This window comes from Astyanax mexicanus, chromosome 22, assembly GCF_023375975.1.
Source record: "Astyanax mexicanus isolate ESR-SI-001 chromosome 22, AstMex3_surface, whole genome shotgun sequence".
Taxonomy (NCBI): Eukaryota; Metazoa; Chordata; class Actinopteri; order Characiformes; family Acestrorhamphidae; genus Astyanax; species Astyanax mexicanus.
In genome coordinates, this window is record NC_064429.1 from 9,259,070 (window position 1) to 9,280,116 (window position 21,047).

Below are 21,047 nucleotides of genomic sequence, written 5' to 3' on the forward strand. Positions count from 1 at the left end.
AGGGAGGAAACCCTTGACCCTGACCTGACCCTGACCTGACCCTGACCTGAATTTATGTTACATCAGCATTTGAACCTTAACGTATATAATCATATAATCCGTTGTTACAATAAAAAATACTGTATGAGATGTTCAACCAATTTAACTGAATTAATGTAGAATTTTGTTTTTAATATTCAGAACTAGCCCTGGGCTCTTTTGGGTTAAACTTAAACTCAGGTCGATTCACCTGTCTTTATGGCGAAACTCCACAAACACCTTGGTTAAATATGTACATCTGAATTAATGAGGATTATTAAGACTGAATATCACTGAAATAACACTATCCCCATTACAGCATAAAAGTATATTTAAATTAACATCAATACAAAATAGTGTTGAATTAGCCTGTATATTATGAATTTATTAATAAACACTACTGGATATAAACAGTATTCAGCTCTGGAGGTTTGGGGGATTCCCAGTTCAGAATCAGGAAGGACTCATAAACATATACATACAAATAAACCTGAATACAATCAAGAGTAAGATGGATGATCACAAGCTATTAAGCCATTTGGGTAAAATATTGTCTGTAGTTTATAGAATAAAACATCAATGTTTATTTTACTCAAACATAAACCTATAAATAGCAAAATCAGAGAAACTGTATCAGAAACTGCATAGTTGGTCTTTTATTTCCAGAACTGTATATTAATCCAGGTGTACAGAATAAAATGAAGATAGTAACTTTTAAATTAATGTGAATGATCCTTAAACACAATCATGACATGAATATTGTCACTGTCCAGTGGAAAAGAAGTATCTCCAATACTGCAGCTTTACAATGGAAATCAATAGAATTTAAAGAGTGTAAACTAAAAAGTGTAGTAAACTAAAATAGTGAAAACTGTCAAAAATAGTCAAAAAAGATACTTGTTTCTCATTGGACAGTAATATGTCCTAGTTAAATATGTACAGTATATGTATGATCATAATACCCTTTGTTTGTTTTCTGTTAAACATAATTTAGATGTATACGATTCTAATACAAAGACGATTAGATAAGGTCAGCATTTTTTATACCTTTTTATAGTTTAATTCATGTTTTATCAGAATATCCAGTATGGAATTTATTCAGTGTAACTCAGTAATGCTTTCATATTAAATAATGAATAAGTTTATAGAATTAGAGAGAAACTCACCTCTGAAAAGATAACGATCAGATGTGTAAATATAAATATCAGAATTCTTCAGATCAGATAGCGAGAGAAACGCACCTCTGAAGGACTGCACCGCTGAGTTTTTAATGGGCACAGAGATCCACCTGTGTTTTCAGTGATCTACGGGAGCGCCTGTTGTTCTAGAAAGTTCTTAGGGGGCTGTGATCGAAACGGCTCCATACTTCCTCATTAGCAAGGGCGTTGGCTGGGTATGCAAAGATCCAGGGCTCAGCCCAGTTAATTGTGTGTTTATATATATATATATATATATATATATATATATATATATATATATATATATATATATATATATATAGTAAAATAATACAGGAAAAATCCTGCACCTAACAGCTGGGGTTATGCATAGGGCTCAGCCAGGATCTACTACTCACTCAACTAACAACAATAGCCAAAACCACCACAATCTGATACTGGCTCGACAAGAATCCAGAAGCACAGCCTAACACTATGTTCATGGTCCATTGCCTCAACTGCCAAGTAACAGACCTACCAAAAAATAACCTATGAACAAACAGAATCCCTCCTTAATCTAAGCTCACTTCCTTTAACTATGGCAACAATATATATATATATATATATATATATATATATATATATATATATATATATATATATATATATATATATATATATATTTTTTTTTTTTTTTTTTTTTTTTTTTTTTTTTCAACTTTTGGCATGTACTGTATATATATATATATATATATATATATATATATATATATATATATATATATATATATATATATATATATATATATGAAGGTCATTCAGTCGAAAAACAGAAAAATGTTATGATTTTAGTATCATAAAGTGCAGTCATGACAAAGACCCTCAAAAATGTTATACTGATGAAACTGGCACTCATCAGGACCGCCCCAGGGAAAAAAGCAAGAGTTCCCCCAGATAAGAGCACCTAACATTTGTGGAATTACAGTTAATCACAAAAAACAAATTATTACAATCCAGCTAAAGGTGACTTTACAACCTAAACATGTTACTCCACATTACATACTGAAAAAAATGATGCGTGCAATGTCCGAATTTACTGAATCTACTGAAAGCTCTTCTTACGATGGTGTCTTTTTATTAAAATAATGTAACTTTCTGTTTAATAGAGATTTTTGGTAGCAGTTAATATTAACGCTAGATAACCCAAACCCTCCCAGTCTGTTAGCAGAACAAGACATAGCCCCGAATACGTTTTTATTACAGTATATTGGTATTGTTGCAATTCATTGCTCTCATCACTGACCTCGCGTGTAAAGCCGCTGTTGTGCCGAATTCAGCACCCCTCTCTGGAGCACCGCCTCTCTCGGGAGCGCGCATCTACGTGTTCTTGATAAAAGCAGAGATAATTCTGCTTTTTCTGCGGTTTCATTTTGGGGGGTACAAATCCACCTATTTTTGATATTTTCCACCCATCCCTCTGGTTCGTACGCCAATGAATGGAGGAAATGCTGTGCTTTGATGGGAGGACAAAACTACCAAGTGTTAAGAGTTTAGAAATTTAACTCATTACTGTTGAAGATAGCTAATGCTAACTTTGCAGAGACAAAGATAGTCCCACTAATGGTGATCTAATTAGCAGTGTTTGTGTTGGTTTTTATGTATTTACTAAACACTACTTACTTCTTTCAGTTCTTGTAAGTTAATTAGTTTTAATTTACTGTAATCACTTTTCTTTGGTTCTCGTGTCTTATGATAAACTAAACACATACTAAACACATATGTAATGCACACATGCAGATATAATAGTTTTAAATGTGTTTAATTTTTGTATTTAGTGATATTTAATGTAAGGTACTTTATTTAAGATCATGCTAGAATAAACCCTGTAATACTGTTAATAATAACACTAACTCTTAAATTGGATGGTTTTCCCTGAATTTTGTAGTATTTGAAACCCGTTTTATCAGTGAATTGGGTTTACCTGAATTGTACTGTAACAATCTGGCCAACATACTCAACAGTACCCTAAAGAGTAAATAGGGAGCCAGAGATATTAGAGATATGTACAAAAACAAACTTAATTCTGTATTTTAAATAATACAACTACTGTTTGTTTTTTTGTTTTTAAGCATAAACAGCAAATGAAACAATGGATACTAATATATCTAAAACATATGGAATTATTTAGTAAACAAAACAGCCTTTTAATATTTTTTAATATTTGCTTTATATTTTAGATTCTTCAAAGTAGCACCTCTTGCTTAAATGACACGATTTTTTCAGACAGTTTTATGAGGTAGAGTCACCTGGAATTCAGGCTTTCAGTTAACAGCTGTGCTGAACTCATCAAGAGTTAATTACTTGAATTTCTTGTCTCTTAATGTGTTTGAAAGCATCAGTTGTAAAGTAGTGAAGAGGTAGAGTGACAGGTATACAGTGAATAGTGAATATTTGAGTAATGCTCTAATCCAGGTTATGCGAAGCAACTACTCAAATAAGTTAAGAATAAAAATTAAGGTCAGTTATTCCAAAAGAAGAATTTCAAGAATTTTAAAACTATCTTCAAGTGCAGTCAACGCAAAGACCATCAAAAACATTATAATGATGAAACTGGCACTCATCGGGACACCCGATTAAAGGAAGAGTGAGAGTTTCCTCTGTTGTACAGGATAAGTTCATCAAAGTTACCAACCTCAGAAACTACAAGTTAACAGCTCCCCAGATAAGAGCACCTAAATACTTCACAGAGTAAATTACTACATGATTCCTTATGTGTTCCTTCATAGTCTGGATCAATTTACTATTCATTTACTATGTAGAAAAAATATTTTAACTGGTAATGTATATATGAGTAGTAGAGCTGCGCCCTCTAGCGTTTACTGTGATATATTTGTGTGAGTTAATAAAAAAGGACACAAAAATCAACAGTGTTTGAACAGATAATTTATTTCCTATAATTTAACAACTGGCAGTGAGTTAGGAGCAGCACTGCAATAAAAAATAACTTATAATCTAAAGATTATAGAAGGAATTTAGTAATGCTAAAAACAATTTCACACTCAAATAAACAACATAAAATGGCACTTTAGATTAAATAAAAACAGTTTTACATAAAAAAAAAACAGGTGTGTGTTGGAGAGATGCTATGCTAATGCTAATCTTAGGCCAGAATGATATTTCTATCCTGTCTTCTTATTGGACAGGTTTGGGTTTGAGGTGAAAACACAGTTACTGCCAACAATAACAAAAATATGTGTTTTTTTATACAAATTTTAGTAAATTATTATTATACATAGCATATAATATAGAACACTTCTCATTTATACATTTAAAATTAATCCTAAAACGTATTTTACTGTTTACTTAGAAAAGATTGACATAATAAACTAACTAACTAAATAACGGAAAAGTTTACACAATCAAAAAATAAATAAAAAAAGTGTATGTCAGTTTGGGACAGTTTTAACATGATCAAATAAAAAAAACGCAAATATGAACATTATTTACTTACATTATTTGCTTTGGTTCACAAAGCAGTGAACTAAAAATACTCAATTTTGGATTTTGTCAAAAATGTATATGTAGCCATATATTCACACAGCAGATTAGCCACGCCCACCCAACCTATACTGCAGATAAAACACGCCCATGGGATTTATGTATCCGATTAGCTACGCCCATCCAATCTACACAACGTCTGGACACGCCCATTACATTTATATAGTAGATTAGCCATTCCCTCTTGAATGAGGTGCCATACACCACAGCCAATCAGAACAGGGGTCGTTCACATCTACTTCAGTATTAATTTACATTATTTAATGTAGGAAAATAAATAAAAAGGTGTCCAAAATTTTGATTGGTCCTATATTTTTTAAATCTACTCATATGTTAAACTAGACCACATAAGCCACGCCCCTTCAACCTATACTGTAGAAAAATATTCTTCCCAAAATAATAATAATAATAATAATATATTAATAAAAATAATATTCAACAGATTAGCCATGCCCATTTAACATATAGAGCAAATTAGCCACGCCCACGCAACATATTCTGCAGATTAACCACGCCCACTACGCCACTCCTTCTTGAACGAGGTTTCATACAGGACAGCCAATCAGAACAGGGATATATATATATATATATATATATATATATATATATACTTTGCATATATGAGTCTTAAAGTAACAGTAACACAAAAAAAAACATTTTAAATGCTAATTTATTAAGTTTAATTCTAAGAAATAAAACTATATTGATCGTGTAAAAATAAATGAGAAAAAAAAAAGAAGCACTATAAGTGACCCTAGGAAATAAGACACAGGTAAAGGTGGAATACAGGCTTTTTAAACAGGGCGTGGTCCTGTTCAAGCCGCTTCAGGTGGAGGTGTGTTACTCTAGCCTCCCCGTAGACGGAGGGTCAGGTAAATGATGCTTCCGTTGGTGACGTTGTAGTCCTTCAGCTTCCTCCCCGCCTCCATCTGTCGGCCGTTGTGGATGAGGCGCTGCTGGTCCTCAGGAACTCCATCCTTGTTGTAGATCTTTCTCTGCAGCTGAACCACCGTCTCCTCCTCGCCCACGTCGTACGTCTTATTCTGACCCTTCTCGTTCTTCACGATCACCTGGGTCACCGCCAGCAAGCGGAGCAGCAGCATGAGGGCGGAGCCGTGGCTCAGGCCAAAGCTGCTCAGGGGTGCGGAGTCGTTGTCCAGGGTCGTAGGTCGTATGTCATTGGCGTTGGCGGTGGAGAGCCGAACTCGCTCGACCGGCTCGCCGAAACTCTGAGCCACCGCCCGCCTCAGCTCCCCCACCGTCGCCCCGGTGCTCACCCGCACCACCCGCCCCTCTCCACTAACCAGCTTCACCGTCAGCTCCATCACTGCCACCTACTGACCTGGAGGAACAAATACAACACATTAATAATAAGTAAATGATGTGTTGGTTGATTGATGCTGCAGTTGGTCAGCAGGTTTAGGTTCAGCAACAGTATGTGCTGAAAGAATGAGGTCAGCTGACTACCTGAATATACTGAATATAGAGCAGGTTATTCCATCAATGGATTTATTTTTTCTTCCCTGATAAACACGGCCATATTCCAAGATGACAATGTCAGGATTCATAGATTCAAAGTCCACTAAATCATAGAAAATGAGTAAAAATAGATGTTACTTTGACTCAGTGGCTTTAGTCCTACTGTTTTTCCAGTGTTTTTGCAGTGGGTGGAGCCAAGTTACTGTTTTATTGGTTTATAAAGTTATTCATTGACTGGTTTATGGTCTTTTCTGATGGATAACAGCTCTCAAATTGTGTTTATATTGTTATGAACAACAAAACGTTTTTAAAAATAAAGAAAACTCATGATTTCCAGGATCTGAATTGGTTGATTAACACTTAAATGCCTTAAGTTGTTCAATTTTCACTTCTGTATAAATAGTTCTGACATTATTTGGTGGCATAAATAGATTTTTTTAAGTGTTAAACTAGCAGAACAGCGACAGGGAGTTTTAACTGAACAGGGAGTTTTTCTTTCTAAGTGAAAGGAAAGTTTCAAGTATGTGGATGAGAACCGGACAGAAACTGCAGATAAAAGGAGGGAACCAATAAAGGGATGAAAGAAGCAGAAAGGGAGTGAGGGCACCTGCTCATGGTGAAGGTCACTTCATTGTAATCCTATTATTGACTCAGTGCACGAATAAATATAATATAATATTTTTTAGAACCGATGTATATATACCTTAACCTTAAAATAAACAGAGAAAAACTCACTTTTATCTACCTTAAAACAATTATTTTATTTCAATTACTGCTATTTTATAATTAGCATTTGGAAAAGCCTGGTTTCAACATACACCTGGGTCCATTCACCATCCAGACTCCATGTTTTAGGAATAGGGGAATTTTCACAATTGCCTTGGTTTAATATAAACAACTAAATTCTACAGAGATTTTAAAGATTTTAATTATCACTGAATTAACACTATCCCCTTTACAGGATAATAGAAGTATCTTCAAATTAACATCAATACAAAATAGCGTTGAATTAGCCTGTATAGAATTTAACTGGACACAAAAGACTGTTCAGCTCTGGAAGGTTTGGGGGAATTCCAGTTCAGATTAACCCTGAATAGAATCTCGATTGGCTCACTGCCGTCCAATGAAAAATGAATAATTCCAAAAGCAGCAGCTTTACAGGAGAGATATAAAACTTTATCAACTATCAATGGATGTCAAAGTAAAAAGAGTTTATTTTAGGTCATTTTGGAGAATTTCTATTGGTTCATTCATCAAAAAAATATTGACAGTGTAAGGAACAGATTGTCTGTTCTAATTATGTAGTAAATTAAAACAGTCAAAAATTAACATACTCCTTTTTCATTGGACAGCAATGATATGTATATAAAAAAACACAGCCTCCTCTGTGTTATTTTTTTCCCTCTATGTAGTCAGAGTCCTGGTTATATCTGTACAGTACATCTATATTTATAGTACAATTTGTTTGTTTTTTGTTACAAAAAATATAATTTTTAATTTATGAAATTCTAATTAAAAGATGATTACATTAGATCAGCATTTTCACAGATTTATAGTTTAATTAATTTTTTTATCAGAATATTCAGCAGCTACAGGAGTTTATTCACTGTAACTCTATAATCCTCTCATATTAAGTTATGAATAAGTTTATAGAATTATAGAGAGTAACTCACCGCTGAGAGGTTGATGATGAGATGATGAGATAACGAGATGATGAGATGTGAGGATAAATATCAGAATTCTTCAGATCTTCCAGAAACTTCTGAAGCTTCAGATTAGGATGCTGAACTCCAGCTGAGCTCTCTAACTCTGCGGCCCGTTAAAAACTACTGCACAAGCCCCGCCCCCCGGAACACCACAGCCAATAGGAGCAGAGCACGGCTCGCCCAGGGCAATCTGATTTTCGTTTCTCGTTCTGCGCGCGAGCTTTCGGTTTCCATTCAGCGCGCGGGCAGTGAGCGGCGGTGACGTCACCGCAAAAGTTCACAACAAGGAATTCATCCATCCATCCATCTATTCATCCGTTCTATCTATCTATCTATCCATCTATCTATCTATCTGTCTGTCTGTCTGTCTGTCTGTTTATATCTGTCTCTCTGTCTATCAATGTCTGTCTGTCTGTATCTATCTATCTAATAATTATTAAACTACTTCTCAATGTATTAGAATACACTTTTATATTAGTTATATTGATATATATATATATAAATATTTTTTTAAATAATGTTTTACCCCACAATGATCACATTTTACATTTTAAAATTCTTAAAATAATATATAGAAATTATTACAGTTATTACTTTTCTATTTGTAAATTGCTGACGTTGTACTTTTCAAAATAATGTCCTTAAAAATGATACTGATTAATTATTTTATAATGATTTATTTGATCTGATATGCTCTGTATGAAAAGCTCAGTATGAGTGTAAATGGGAGGAGCAGAGTGAGTTTGTTGCTGAATGAAACCTGAAGCTTCCAGAGAAAAAGTGCAAGTCAGTCCTGAGGCCTGAGGCCGTGATGATTCCAGAAACATCTCCAAAATCCCCTTCTCCCAGCTCTGATCACCAGACACTCATTATCCATTTATACACTAACACACCACTTCACTGAGTGCACCGGTGATATATGGACAAAAGTAATGGGACACCTGCTTAATCACTGACTGTTTCTTCTGAAAAGTATTGGATGGAGCTCCATCATTCCAGAGAACACAGGTCCACTGCTCAATACTGAGAGCTTTATACCCAATGCCTTTTTAGCCTGCTGTATTAAGGTAGGCTGGTAGAAATAATAGGTAGGCAGTCTCCTAGGATATGTTTAAATGTAAAATATCTGAAATGTAAAAAATTAGATTGGGTCTACTGAAGAAAGTAATGATTCCTAGAATGCACTCTCCACTAGACACTGTTTTTGTCCTGTACAAAACACACTTAAACCAGGGTTTCTCAACCATTGGGCCACAGACTACCAGCGGGCCACCGTCTCTTCCTCAGGGGTAGTTCTTGTGGGCCATTGTTTGTTCTCATTATAAGCAGGTGGGCTGCGACGTGGAAAAAGCTCAGCATCTCTGGTCTAAGCTGTTGAATCAGTGCACCTGTGTGGGTCTTAAAATATGGATTGTTGTCTAATGAGCATTAACATGTGGTGAGTCGAGTGAACAACTTTGGAGGCGTTAAGGCTGCCCTTAAATTAAAGCCAAGTCTTGGACTACATACCATTTGGAATAATGAAAAAAAAAAATAGTCCATGATTAGGCTTAGTTGCTATATGGGTGTATACAGTGCAGTGAAAAAGTGTTTGCCCCCATTTTTTTAAGCCATTCAGGGATGGGCTTGTTGTGTGCTTTGGGTCATTGTCCTGCTGCAGAACCCAAGTACACCTGAGCTTGAGGTCACTAACAGATGGACGGATTCTGATTCTCCTTCAGGATTGTCTGGTAAACAGCAGAATACCTAGTTCCATCTATTACAGCAAGTTGTCCAGATCCTGAAGCAACAAAGCAGCCCCAGACTATCACACTACCACTACATTTTACGTTCAGTATGCAAACTTCCAAAAAGTTCCACTTTTGTCTCTTTCTTATTATTGAATCATTAACTCTAACCTTAAAGGTCACCTTCCGTCGTTTTTTCTTTCATTTTAAAATGTCTAGTTGTGGTCTCTAGTATGAATGAATGACATGTGAGCCGTTTTTGTAAAAAAAAAGTGCTCAGGTGTCTCTGTATAGCTCTTTTTTAATGGACTGTTTTAGGGGTGTGTCCAAAATGACCGGAATCCAGCTTTGCTCATGAATATTCATACATGCAAACAGCATGCAAATATCTCTCCTCTGATTGGCTAGGAGCACTGCGACGCCCCTCCACCGCTCTGCCGCTCACTGCCTCCCACCTCTTAACTGATGAGCGGTGATGTTGCGTCGCTTCAGCTCCGCCTCTGGGAGTTTCTCGAGCCAAGGTGGGCTGGTCTGTGAGTTTCTGCCTACGTAGGCAGAAAGATAATTCAAAATTCACCCGTTTTTCGGAGGGGGGGAGGGGGGATTTCTTTGCTTAGCTCCTGCAGACAATGGGGGCTGCAAAACAGTTTAATGTGCAGGTGTACACATTCAACTCGGAGAGACCTACTGTATTCCACAAAAAACAAGAAAAATCGGATTTTCACGGAAGGTGACCTTTAACTGAGGAGAGGGAGACCTGCAGTTCTTTAAATGTTGTTCTGGGTTCTTTTGGGATCTTCTGGATGAGTTTTTCATGCCCTTTAAGAGAAATTTGGGCGGCAGCCAGTCACTCCTGGGAAGGTTCACCAGTGTTCCGTGTTTTCTCCATTAGTGAATAATATTAGTCCCAAAGATTTCGAAATTACAATATAACCTTTTCCAGACTGATAAATGATCAATTACTTTGTTTTTCATCTGTTTTTAAATTTCTTTAGATCAGGGTATAATAATGTGCTGCTTTTTAATGAGATGTTTTATCTGCTTCATGTTGTCAGACAGATTCTATTTAAATGATTTCTTGATTCTGCAGGTCTGGTAGGAATCAGGCCTGGTTGTGGGTAGTAGTGAAATTAAACTCTTTCCAAAAATTTAAGCTTTAAAGCTTTCCAAAAAGTGTGATTCATCACAGTTAATTAATGGGGGGAACAAACACTTTTTCACACAGGGCAAGATTGGTTTGGATATTTTTTCCTCTTAATAAAAGAAATCATCATTTAAAAAAGTGTTTTTTTATATATATATATATATATTTACTTAGGTCATATTTGTCTGTTTGCAAAAACAAAAGAAATCTGGGGCAAATACTTTTTCACGACACTGTATATATTTTTCTCTGTATTAATAACACATTTACATGAAAAAGATAGTCTAGACTAGCCTTTAATGGTCAGATTGTTGAAGCTGCTAAACTAACTGGTTTTCAAGATCATGATCAGCATAAGGTATGCAGCATTTGATGCTGGTCAACTAGTTTGGTCAGGTTGAACATGTTTGAAGACAATCTAAACCATCAAATGCAGATTAAAACACATTAAGTTTATGATCTGCTTGTGTCTGGTTAACAGAGTGTGAATCTACCTCCACCATATTAAACCCTTTATTGCAGACCTTTGATTTAATTATTTAATACGAAATGACACAAAAATAAACAGAATTTAAAGAAAGCTATAATTTAATGAATGAAAGTAAGTGAGGAAGAAACATCAATTACAGATCTTCACAGTATGGTTTAAAGCTAACAGAGGCAGAACTGCACATCGAATTAATACATGATGACAGAATATCAATTCAAATGTTTATAGAAAACAAAACATTATTGCTAAAAGCAGTGGAAGACGTTCCAGGTGTGTATTGTGGAGCGATGCTATGCTAAGCTAAGCTAAACTACATAATATTACAACACAACCAATAAAATGATAAATGCTAAATGTAGGCCAGATTGATTCTTTAACCCAAAAGTAAGGATTACCAAACAGGAATGTATACCATTTGTGGCCGCTCTATTTCTAGAAACCTCGGGTTTGGGATTACGGAACTGTTATTGCCAGCAATAACATAATAGGCGCTGTTAAGAGCAAAACAAACAGAAATATTTGCTACATAATCAAAAAAATAAAAAAATAATAAAGCAGTAAAGCAGTAGTCAATGGCAATAGATTTGATAGCTGGAGACCATTTAGATCCCAGAAGGACTACAAGACGGATGCAGTGCTGGTTCATTGGATGCAGATGTTTTTTTTTTAAGGCAGTGAGTATTATTTGAGTTAGGTAAAATGATCCAGACTAGTGCCGGCTAACACTAGTACTGTTATGCTTCAACAACATGTTAACAAGTACTGTTATTAATCACAGTGGTGACAGGAAAACAGAATAAAAACTGGATTTTTGTTAATCTATATTGACTTCATTTAGCTAGGAATGTGATTATAGTGTATGTTGCAACTGCTAAAGTTCTTCTTGTTGGTTCTGTGTCCTCTACTTGGCAATCCATGTGAGCTTGGCACTTCAGGAATATGTGGCGTGTTTTGAGATTGAACTTTGGTTGCTATTTCAAACGTTTACAATGTCATTTAGTATATATATTGTTTCTTTAAAGGTACAGTAACACAAAAATAATTTCTTTGATTTTTAATTAAGTTTAATAAATTAATGCCAAGGGATTCAAATATATTAAAATATTAGATATTAGCCCTTTTAACATGGTGTGGTCCAGTTTAACCCTTTAAACATGTCCAGCTAGCCTCCTCGTAGACGAAGGGTCATATGAATAGTGCTGCCTGACTGGATGTTGTAGTCCTTCAGCGTTCCGCTGTCCAGCTGTTTACCACCGCAGACAAGGCGCATCTGGTCAATGGGGGTCCTCTCCTTGTTGTAGACCTTTGTCTTCAGCTCGTCCACCGTCTCCTCCTCGCTCACGTCGTAGGTCTTCGTCTGGCCCTTCTCGTTTCTTACGAACACCTGGAACAACTTTCGGACCAGCAGCATGACGGTGGAGCCGTGGCTCAGGCCAAAGCTGCTCAGGAAGGCGGAGTTGTTGTCCAGGATGGTGCGCTGGAGCCCGTTGGTGGCGAGACGTATGCTGGACAGAGTCTCGTTAAGGGTCTGAGCGACCACGTGCTTCAGCTCGCCCACCGTGGCGCCGGGGCTCACCCGCACCGAGTGGCACTCTCCCGTCATCAGCTTCACAGACAGATCCATCACCGCCTCCTAAAGACCTGCAGGAGATAAACGACAGATTATTATACAGAGAACGACACTGATTAAAACATAGACTGTGTATAGCTGGACAGAGCATCGTCTCTCAAAAGTGAATCCACCACAGGTCGGGCGCCCCCTGCTGTTCCGTTGCAGAAAGCTGTGTAACCCCACCCATTCCCATAGGTTTCAATGGCAAAACGACAACTTTCAATCACGTTTTTTCCCCAATATACTGTAATTCTACCTCCATTAAAAATAATGGAAAATGGAAAATCCAGATGAGAATTCCCTACGTCACACATTCCCGAGGCCTTTCCCTGACTGCTGCTGTTTTTAGTAACCCTTGCAGTGCTGAATAAACTCTTACTATGTTTAAATAGTGTTGAATTAACCCTTACAGTGCTGAAGTAACTCTTACAGTGCCGAATTAACTCATACAGTGTTAAATGGGTGCCAAATTAGCCCCTACAGTGCTGAATTACCCCTACCGTGCTAAATTAACTATATTATAGATATTCAGCAGCTTACAGTAAACCTGATTCTAACTGATTTATTGTGTATAGTAGTTAATAATATAATAATGAATAAGTGTATAGAGATAGAGAGTTACTCACCGCCGAGAGGATGATGAGATGATGAGTTAATGAGATGATGAGTTGTGAGAATATAAATATCAGAATTCTTCAGATCTTAAGAAACTCCTGGATCTGCAGCTCCTCTGTATCTCACTGCTCAGCTGCTGCTCTGCGGCCCGTATTAATAACACTAACAAAGCCCCGCCCCCTGAAACACCACAGCCAATAGGAGGAGAGCCCGTGCATCTGATTTTCGTTTCCCCTTCTACTCGCGAGCTTTCGGTTTCCATTCAGCCTGTTGTTTGTACAATGTCTTATTTCATCTGTACACAATAGTTTATACTCACACATTAATCAATAAATCAATTATTTATAAGTTTCATGAACTAGTATATCATTATTTTCTGGAAAATAGAAAATTATAATAATAATAATAATAATAATAATAATTATTAAAATATTTTTTTCAGCATGATTTATTAACGTCACATTTAGTTTATACACTTTTAAACATATTACTCTGTCTGTTAAATATTATAAATAAGTATATATACCTTCTCACAACTTCTGATTTAATGTTTTAGTTTAGTTCTTTATTTATTGTCTACATTGTAGAATAATATGAACAGCTTAAAACCATTAACTGTACTGTATATATACTGTAATTTATTTATTTTTGCCCTTTTTTAATTGCATGTAACTCAATTAGTTACTCAGCATTAAAACTGATTCTGCACTTTGGATTTACCTGCAATAGCAAAGAACAAAAAGTTTCTGTTTCCATTCTTTAGTCCGGAAGGAGGAGAAAAACAAACTGAACTGAATGGAAAAAAATAAAAGCAGTGATCAGGTGGAGGGGAATTCCGGATGAGAATTCCCTACGTCACACATTCCTGAAGCCTTTCCCTGACTACTGCTGTTTTTATTGTTTTTTAAAGTCTTACGTAACATTACCTGCAGTTTAAAATGCTGAAGATTCATAAATTATTTGACTACCAGAAGATGACTAATATATATACTCATATATAAATTCACAGGATCACATAAAACAGTCTTTGTAAAACAGCTCAGAGATCATGTTTAGATTTTATTTTTAGATCCGCCCTGTTTGATCACATTCCTCACATTGATGACTCAGGAGCTCAGGTAACAGTATTAGTTTTATTTCATGATAAACAAAAGCTGTAAAAACTATGGGACCGGGATTAAGCCTAGTCTTGGACTACACAGAATTTTAAATGGAGATTTCCTATTAAAATAAAAGGTTATTCTAAAATTAGGGTTAATTCCTGTCTTAAAGTTTTGTGATTAAAGAAACCAAGTGAAGACATCTTTTAACCCAAAAACTGACTCTTCTTATATTTTTACAAGATGATTAACTGGCTAAAATATTGGCTGAGTTTGTCAGGCCTGTGACTGTACTGTGTCAGACCAATCAACACTCTTAACCTGTACAATATTTTAGAAATATGACCTATACAATATTTTAGAAATATAACCTATACAATATTTTAGAGCAAAATTGTCAGTGTTCTATACTATATATTTAAGGGTTCCTTCTAGAATTCTACTTCTCTAACTTACTCTAACTTACCCACCTCATCCCCAACTACCCACCTCATCTCTAACTTCCTAACTCATCCCCAACTACCCACCTCATCTCTAACTTCCTAACTCATCCCCAACTACCCACCTCATCTCTAACTTCCTAACTCATCCCCAACTACCCACCTCATCTCTAACTTCCTAACTCATCCCCAACTACCCACCTCATCTCTAACTTCCTGACTCATCCCCAACTACCCACCTCATCTCTAACTTCCTAACTCATCCCCAACTACCCACCTCATCTCTAACTTCCTAACTCATCCCCAACTACCCACCTCATCTCTAACTTCCTAACTCATCCCCAACTTTCCACCTCACCTGTGTGGGTCTCAGAATAAGGTTTGTTGTTCAATGATCATTAACCTGTGTTGTTCGAGTGTGTTACGTGCAACGAGTGCACGTGTGTTTTTTCTATTTGCTCCCTCCCCTGTGTCTCTCTCTCTCTCGCTCTCTCTCTGTCTCTCTGTAAGGTTACGTTAATGGAGAGAGGTGATTGGCTGAGCACCAATGAAGATCCTCCTCCAGCTTGGCTGCAGCTGCCAATCACACTCTGCGCTGAGACAGGAAGAGGCGGGCCTTACAGTGTAAGAGGAGCCTGAGGGGAGCCGCATGGCACGCAGCAGCATGGAGCGGTGTGAGCGCGTCCGAGGCGGCAGATACAAACGCTGGTTGTGAGAGTGAGAGGGATTTAAGAGTGTGTGCATCTGAGTGAGTGTGTTTGCTGCCCAGTTAATGTTGAGGTAGTCCTGTTGAACAGTTGTGCTGTGAGTTTGTTCATTCTGATCCTGTGTAGATCCTTTGTTGCACTCTAGTCCAATTGTGCTGAGTTTATTGATTCTGATCCTATGTATACGGTGGCCGAGAAAGCCCAGCGCAGTGCAAATTGAAAAGCGCTGCAAAAGCACAAAACACATCCATCAAAATTACAACACAGGCGCAGCAAATAGAAAAACGCGCTGCAAATAGAAAAACGCGCTGCAAATAGAACCACAACACAACGGAAGTGAGTCACAACACAACGGAATTTTCCCGGGGGACCTTAAAAGATGCTGTACCAGCTGTATACAAAGGACAATAAGTGGCAAACAAGCTTCTGAAAAGTAAGTTATGTTTATTACCTGTGATTACCACGGTTGTGTGCATATTATTAAAAGTTCTGCTTCACAAAACGCCTTGTTTGCCACTTATTGTCCTTTGTACACATAGTGAAGTCCGAGACGTTACTGAAGACGCAGCTTAGCTGGTACAGTATCTTTTAAGGTCCCCCGGGAAAATTCCGTTGTGTTGTGACTCACTTCCGTTGTGTTGTGGTTCTATTTGCAGCGCGTTTTTCTAGTTGCAGCGCGTTTTTCTAGTTGCAGCGCGTTTTTCTAGTTGCTGCGCCTGTGTTGTAATTTTGATGGATGTGTTTTGTGCTTTTGCAGCGCTTTTCAATTTGCACTGCGTTGGGCTTTCTCGGCCACCGTATATGTATACTTAAATCTACACTCTAGCTCTTAATTCTAAACTTTGGTAACAACTCACATTGTTTTGAGCACACTAATTATTGTACCTCACTTCTGTTTGTCTACTGTGTGGACAGGTAAGATGGGCGCCCTACATTTACACACACGCAGGAGCACTTTTGTTTAAACACACTAGGTTAGGGGCGGGTGCTACTTCTGTATTTTGGTTAGTTTAGTTTTTTGGTTAGGCAGTTTAGTTTGGTTTTATTATTTTCTTTTCGTTAGCACCGTCCTTTAGTCCACCTTTTAGATATTACACTTTCTGTTGATTCATTTTCTCTACGATACACTTTCTAGTTTTGTTATCAACATACTTAATTGCTTTATTCTTTTTATATTCAGTTTATTCACTTATTTTCTGATCCATTGTATATTTGTGTTTTATACTTTGACTTTTGTAATAAATTTCCTTTTGTTTTACCGCCAATTGTTGTCCTCCCACTTCCTCCTAATCACATGCATTAATGTTACTCCTCCTCACCCCTAGACAAAAGGGGAGGAGCATAACAGAGTGAATAACTTTGGAGGCGTTAAGTCTGCCCTTGAATTAGTGTTGAAGCTGGTGAGCTAACTGGTTATCAAGTTCATGATCAGCATTTGATGCTGGTCAACTAGTTTAATCAGGTTGAACGATCTAAACCATCAAATGCAGATAAAAACATATTAAGTTTCTGATCAGCTTGTGTTCAAAACATCAGTCTCATTATTTACATCATTTTACTGAGTGTTAAAATACCTCCACCATATTAAACCCTTTATTCCAGACCTTTAATTTAATGATTTAATAAGAAATGACACAAAAAAATAAACAGTTTAAAGAAAGATATAATTTATTGAATGAAAGTAAGTTATGAAGAAACATCAATTACAGATTTTCACAGTATGTTTTAAAGCGAACAGAAACCGAACTGCACATAGAAGCAATACATTCTAATAGTATATACATTTAAATGTTTATAGGAAACAAAACATTAATGCTAAAAGCAGTGGAAGACATTCCAGGTATGTACTGTGCAGCGATGCTATGCTAAGCTAAGGTACATAATATTACACAACACAAACAATAAAATAATAGACACTTATTGAAGGCCAGATTATTTAACCCAAAAGTAAGAATTACCCAACAGGAATGTATACTATTTCTGGCCGCTCTATTTCTGAAAAGCTTGGGATTGGGATTACGGAACTGTTATTGCCAGCAATAACTTAAATGGCGCTGTTGAGAGCGAAACAAACAGAAATATTTGCTACATCATCAAAAATAATAATAATAAAGCAGTAAAGCAGTATTTAATGGCAATGTGTTTGATAGATGGAGACCATTTAGATCCCAGAAGGACTACAATACGGTTGCAGTGCTGGTTCATTGGATGCAGATGTTTTTTTTTAAGGCAGTGAGTATTATTTGAGTTAGATAAAGTGGTCCAGACTAGTGCTGCTGGCTTACACTAGTATTGTTATGCTACAACAACATGTTAAGGACTGGAATTTGGACTGATTTTAGCTAGGAATGTGATTATACTGTATGTTGCAAGTGCAAAAGTTCTTCATGTAGGTTCTGTGTCCTCTACTTGGCAATCCATGTGAGCTTCGCACTTCAGGAATATGTGGCGTGTTTTGAGATTGAACTTTGGTTGCTATTTCAAATGTTTACAATGTCGTTTAGTATATATTTATTGTTTCTTTAATGGTACAGTAACACAAATAATAAAAAATAATGTATTTGACCATTCATTAAGTTAATAAATTAATGCCACTGAATGGGACTGAATATATATTATATTTTTGTAAAATAATAAAATAATAAAATAACGTAATAAAACCCCAAATACGCCCCAGACAGAAAAAAAATAACAGGCAAAATGTTGGATATTAGCCCTTTTAACGTGGTGTGGTCCGGTTTAACCCTGTGAACATGCTCAGCTAGCCTCCCCGCAGACGCAGCAACATCTGAATCATGCTCCCTGACTGGATGTTGTAGTTCTTCAGCGTTCCGCTGTCCAGCTGTTGGTCATTGCAGACAAGGCGCATCTGGTCAGTGGGGGTCCTCTCCTTGTTGTAGATCTTCTTCTTGAGCTCGTCCACCGTCTCATCCTCGCTCACGTCGTAGGTCTTCGTCTGGCCCTTCTCGTTTCTTACGAACACCTGGAACAACTTTCGGACCAGCAGCATGACGGTGGAGCCGTTGCTCAGGCCTAAGCTGCTCAGGAAGGCGGAGTTGTTGTCCAGGATGGTGCGCTGGAGCCCGTTGGTGGCGAGACGTATGCTGGACAGAGTCTCGTTAAAGGTCTGAGCGACCGCGTGCTTCAGCTCGCCCACCGTGGCGCCGGGGCTCACCCGCACCGAGCGGCACTCTCCTGTCATCAGCTTCACAGACAGATCCATCACCGCCTCCTAAAGACCTGCAAGAGATAAACGACGATTATTATTCAGAGGACGACACTGTTTAAACTAACAGCTGGATTATAAAGGCTGGTTTATAGTCAGTCAGTGCGTTGTCTACAGTGCCCTACACCACTGTGCACGTTTATAATTGTGCATTCATGTGTCTGCATCACTCTGTGGTTTAGGGGTGGGCGGACTGATTTAAAATATAGATAGTATCGATACTAACGCTGGTATTGGGAACCTCTCACTTCACTCATGATCAAATAGCCCCTCCCCTTAACCCTTATCTCCTTACACTGTCTTACACTGTTAAATAAACTCTTACAGGTAAGAAGTGTTAAGTTACAGTGGTGAATCACAGTGCTGAACTAACTCACTTACAGTATTCAATAGACACTTACAGTGTTGCTAAATAAGTGTTTATTAAACAAGTTTACTCTAATAGAGCGAAATGTCCTCATATATTGTTGAAGTAGTGTTATTTTAACTCTTAAAGTGCTAAATTCGTATTAAATTAACTCTTAAAGTGCTAAATGTGTGTTGAATTTACTTATATAGTGTTTAATTAACTATTTAACTGCTAAATTAGTCTAGGTTTTGACTTAAATACACAGTCATCAGTAAACACTGTGATAAGTTTCTGTTTCCATTCTTTAGTACCAGAGGAGAAAAACAAACAGAACTGAAGGAAAAAAAAAGAATAGCAGTGATCAGGTGACGGGGAAATCCAGATACAAATTCCCCACATCACACATTCCCGAGGCCTTTCCCTGCCTGCTTCTGTATTTTAGTTAATCTTGCAGTGCTGAATTAACTCCTAAATTTTTTTATTAGTGTTGATTGGACCCCTACAGTGCCAAATTAACCCTTACAGTGCTGAATTACCTCTCACAGCCTTTAAAGAGTGTTGAATTAAACAATACAGTGCTGACTTAACCCTTGCAGCATGGAATGAACTCTAACAGCACCAACTTATTAACTCTTGTGGTGTTAATAAGTGCTAAGTTAACCCATAGTGCTGAATTAAAACTTACAGTACTGAATTAATGCTTACAGCTCTGAATAAACTCTTGCAGTGTTAAGTCAGTGCTGAATTAACCCTTAAAGCACCAGTTTAGCTCTTACTGTTAAATTAACTCTTACTTTGCTAAATTAGCCCTTACAATGTTTAAAGTGTTTTTTATTAGCAGAAATAACTCTTAAGATTGCTGAACTAACCCTAATAATGCTGCATTAACAGTGTTGAATGAGTGCTAAATTAACATTTACAGCGTTAAATTAACAGAAATAATGCTGAATAAACTGTTAAAGTGTTGAATTAGAGCTGATATTCAGCAGCTCACAGTAAACTCCTGATTATAACTGATTTATTCTGTATAGAATTGTAAATAATGAATAAGTGTATAGAGATAGAGAGAGTAACTCACCGCTGAGAGGATGATGAGATGATGAGTTGTGAGAATATAAATATCAGAATTCTTCAGATCTTCAGAAACTCCTGGATCTGCAGCTCCTCTGTATCTCACTGCTCAGCTGCTGCTCTGCGGCCCGTATTAAAAACACTAACAAAGCCCCGCCCCCTGAAACACCACAGCCAATAGGAGGAGAGCTCTGCTCGGCCCGTGCATTTGTTTTTCATTTTCCCTGCTGCGCGCGAGCTTTCGGTTTCCATTCAGCCTGTTGTTTGTACAGTGTCTTATTTCATCTGTACACAATAATTTAAACTCACACATTACTCAATAAATCAATTATTTATAAGTTTCATGAACTCGTATATCATTATTTTCTGGAAAATAGAAAATTATAATAATAATTATAATTATTAAATGACTTATTAACATCACATTTGTTTTATACACTTTTAAACATATTTCTGTCTCTTAAATGTTATAAATAATTATTTAGACCTTCTCATGCCTTCTGATTTAATGTTTTTGTTTAGTGCTTTATTTATTTTCTACATTGTAGAATAATATTAACAGCTTAAAACCATTAACTGTACTGTATATATACTGTTATTTATTTATTTTTGCCATTTTTTATTGCATGTAACTCAATTAGTTACTCA

The 21,047-nt window shown here is 36.7% G+C and overlaps 3 protein-coding genes across 3 annotated transcripts; all 3 read right to left on the minus strand.

The window, feature by feature from the left end:
• Nucleotides 1-3,965: 3,965 nt before the first annotated feature.
• On the minus strand, nt 3,966-8,083 carry LOC111191383 (uncharacterized). The gene is made up of 2 exons (XM_022666249.2): nt 7,886-8,083; nt 3,966-6,075 (listed from the first exon to the last, which is right to left on the minus strand). The coding sequence occupies exon 2, from the start codon at nt 6,056-6,058 to the stop codon at nt 5,579-5,581; it is 480 nt and encodes a 159-aa protein (XP_022521970.2). The 5' UTR covers nt 6,059-6,075; nt 7,886-8,083; the 3' UTR covers nt 3,966-5,578.
• A 3,276-nt stretch (nt 8,084-11,359) lies between these two features.
• Nucleotides 11,360-13,658, minus strand: LOC103038590 (polyubiquitin-like). Its single transcript, XM_022666250.2, has 2 exons — nt 13,518-13,658; nt 11,360-12,920 (listed from the first exon to the last, which is right to left on the minus strand). The coding sequence occupies exon 2, from the start codon at nt 12,901-12,903 to the stop codon at nt 12,442-12,444; it is 462 nt and encodes a 153-aa protein (XP_022521971.2). The 5' UTR covers nt 12,904-12,920; nt 13,518-13,658; the 3' UTR covers nt 11,360-12,441.
• Nucleotides 13,659-17,403: 3,745 nt separating this feature from the next.
• Nucleotides 17,404-20,538, minus strand: LOC111191384 (polyubiquitin). The gene is made up of 2 exons (XM_022666251.2): nt 20,407-20,538; nt 17,404-18,993 (listed from the first exon to the last, which is right to left on the minus strand). The coding sequence occupies exon 2, from the start codon at nt 18,974-18,976 to the stop codon at nt 18,515-18,517; it is 462 nt and encodes a 153-aa protein (XP_022521972.1). The 5' UTR covers nt 18,977-18,993; nt 20,407-20,538; the 3' UTR covers nt 17,404-18,514.
• Nucleotides 20,539-21,047: the final 509 nt, after the last annotated feature.

What these genes read in the sequence shown, in the direction of transcription:
- LOC111191383 (XM_022666249.2), bottom strand. Translation starts at nt 6,058, where the DNA reads ATGGAGCTGACGGTGAAGCTGGTTAGTGGAGAGGGGCGGGTGGTGCGG.
- LOC103038590 (XM_022666250.2), bottom strand. Translation starts at nt 12,903, where the DNA reads ATGGATCTGTCTGTGAAGCTGATGACGGGAGAGTGCCACTCGGTGCGG.
- LOC111191384 (XM_022666251.2), bottom strand. Translation starts at nt 18,976, where the DNA reads ATGGATCTGTCTGTGAAGCTGATGACAGGAGAGTGCCGCTCGGTGCGG.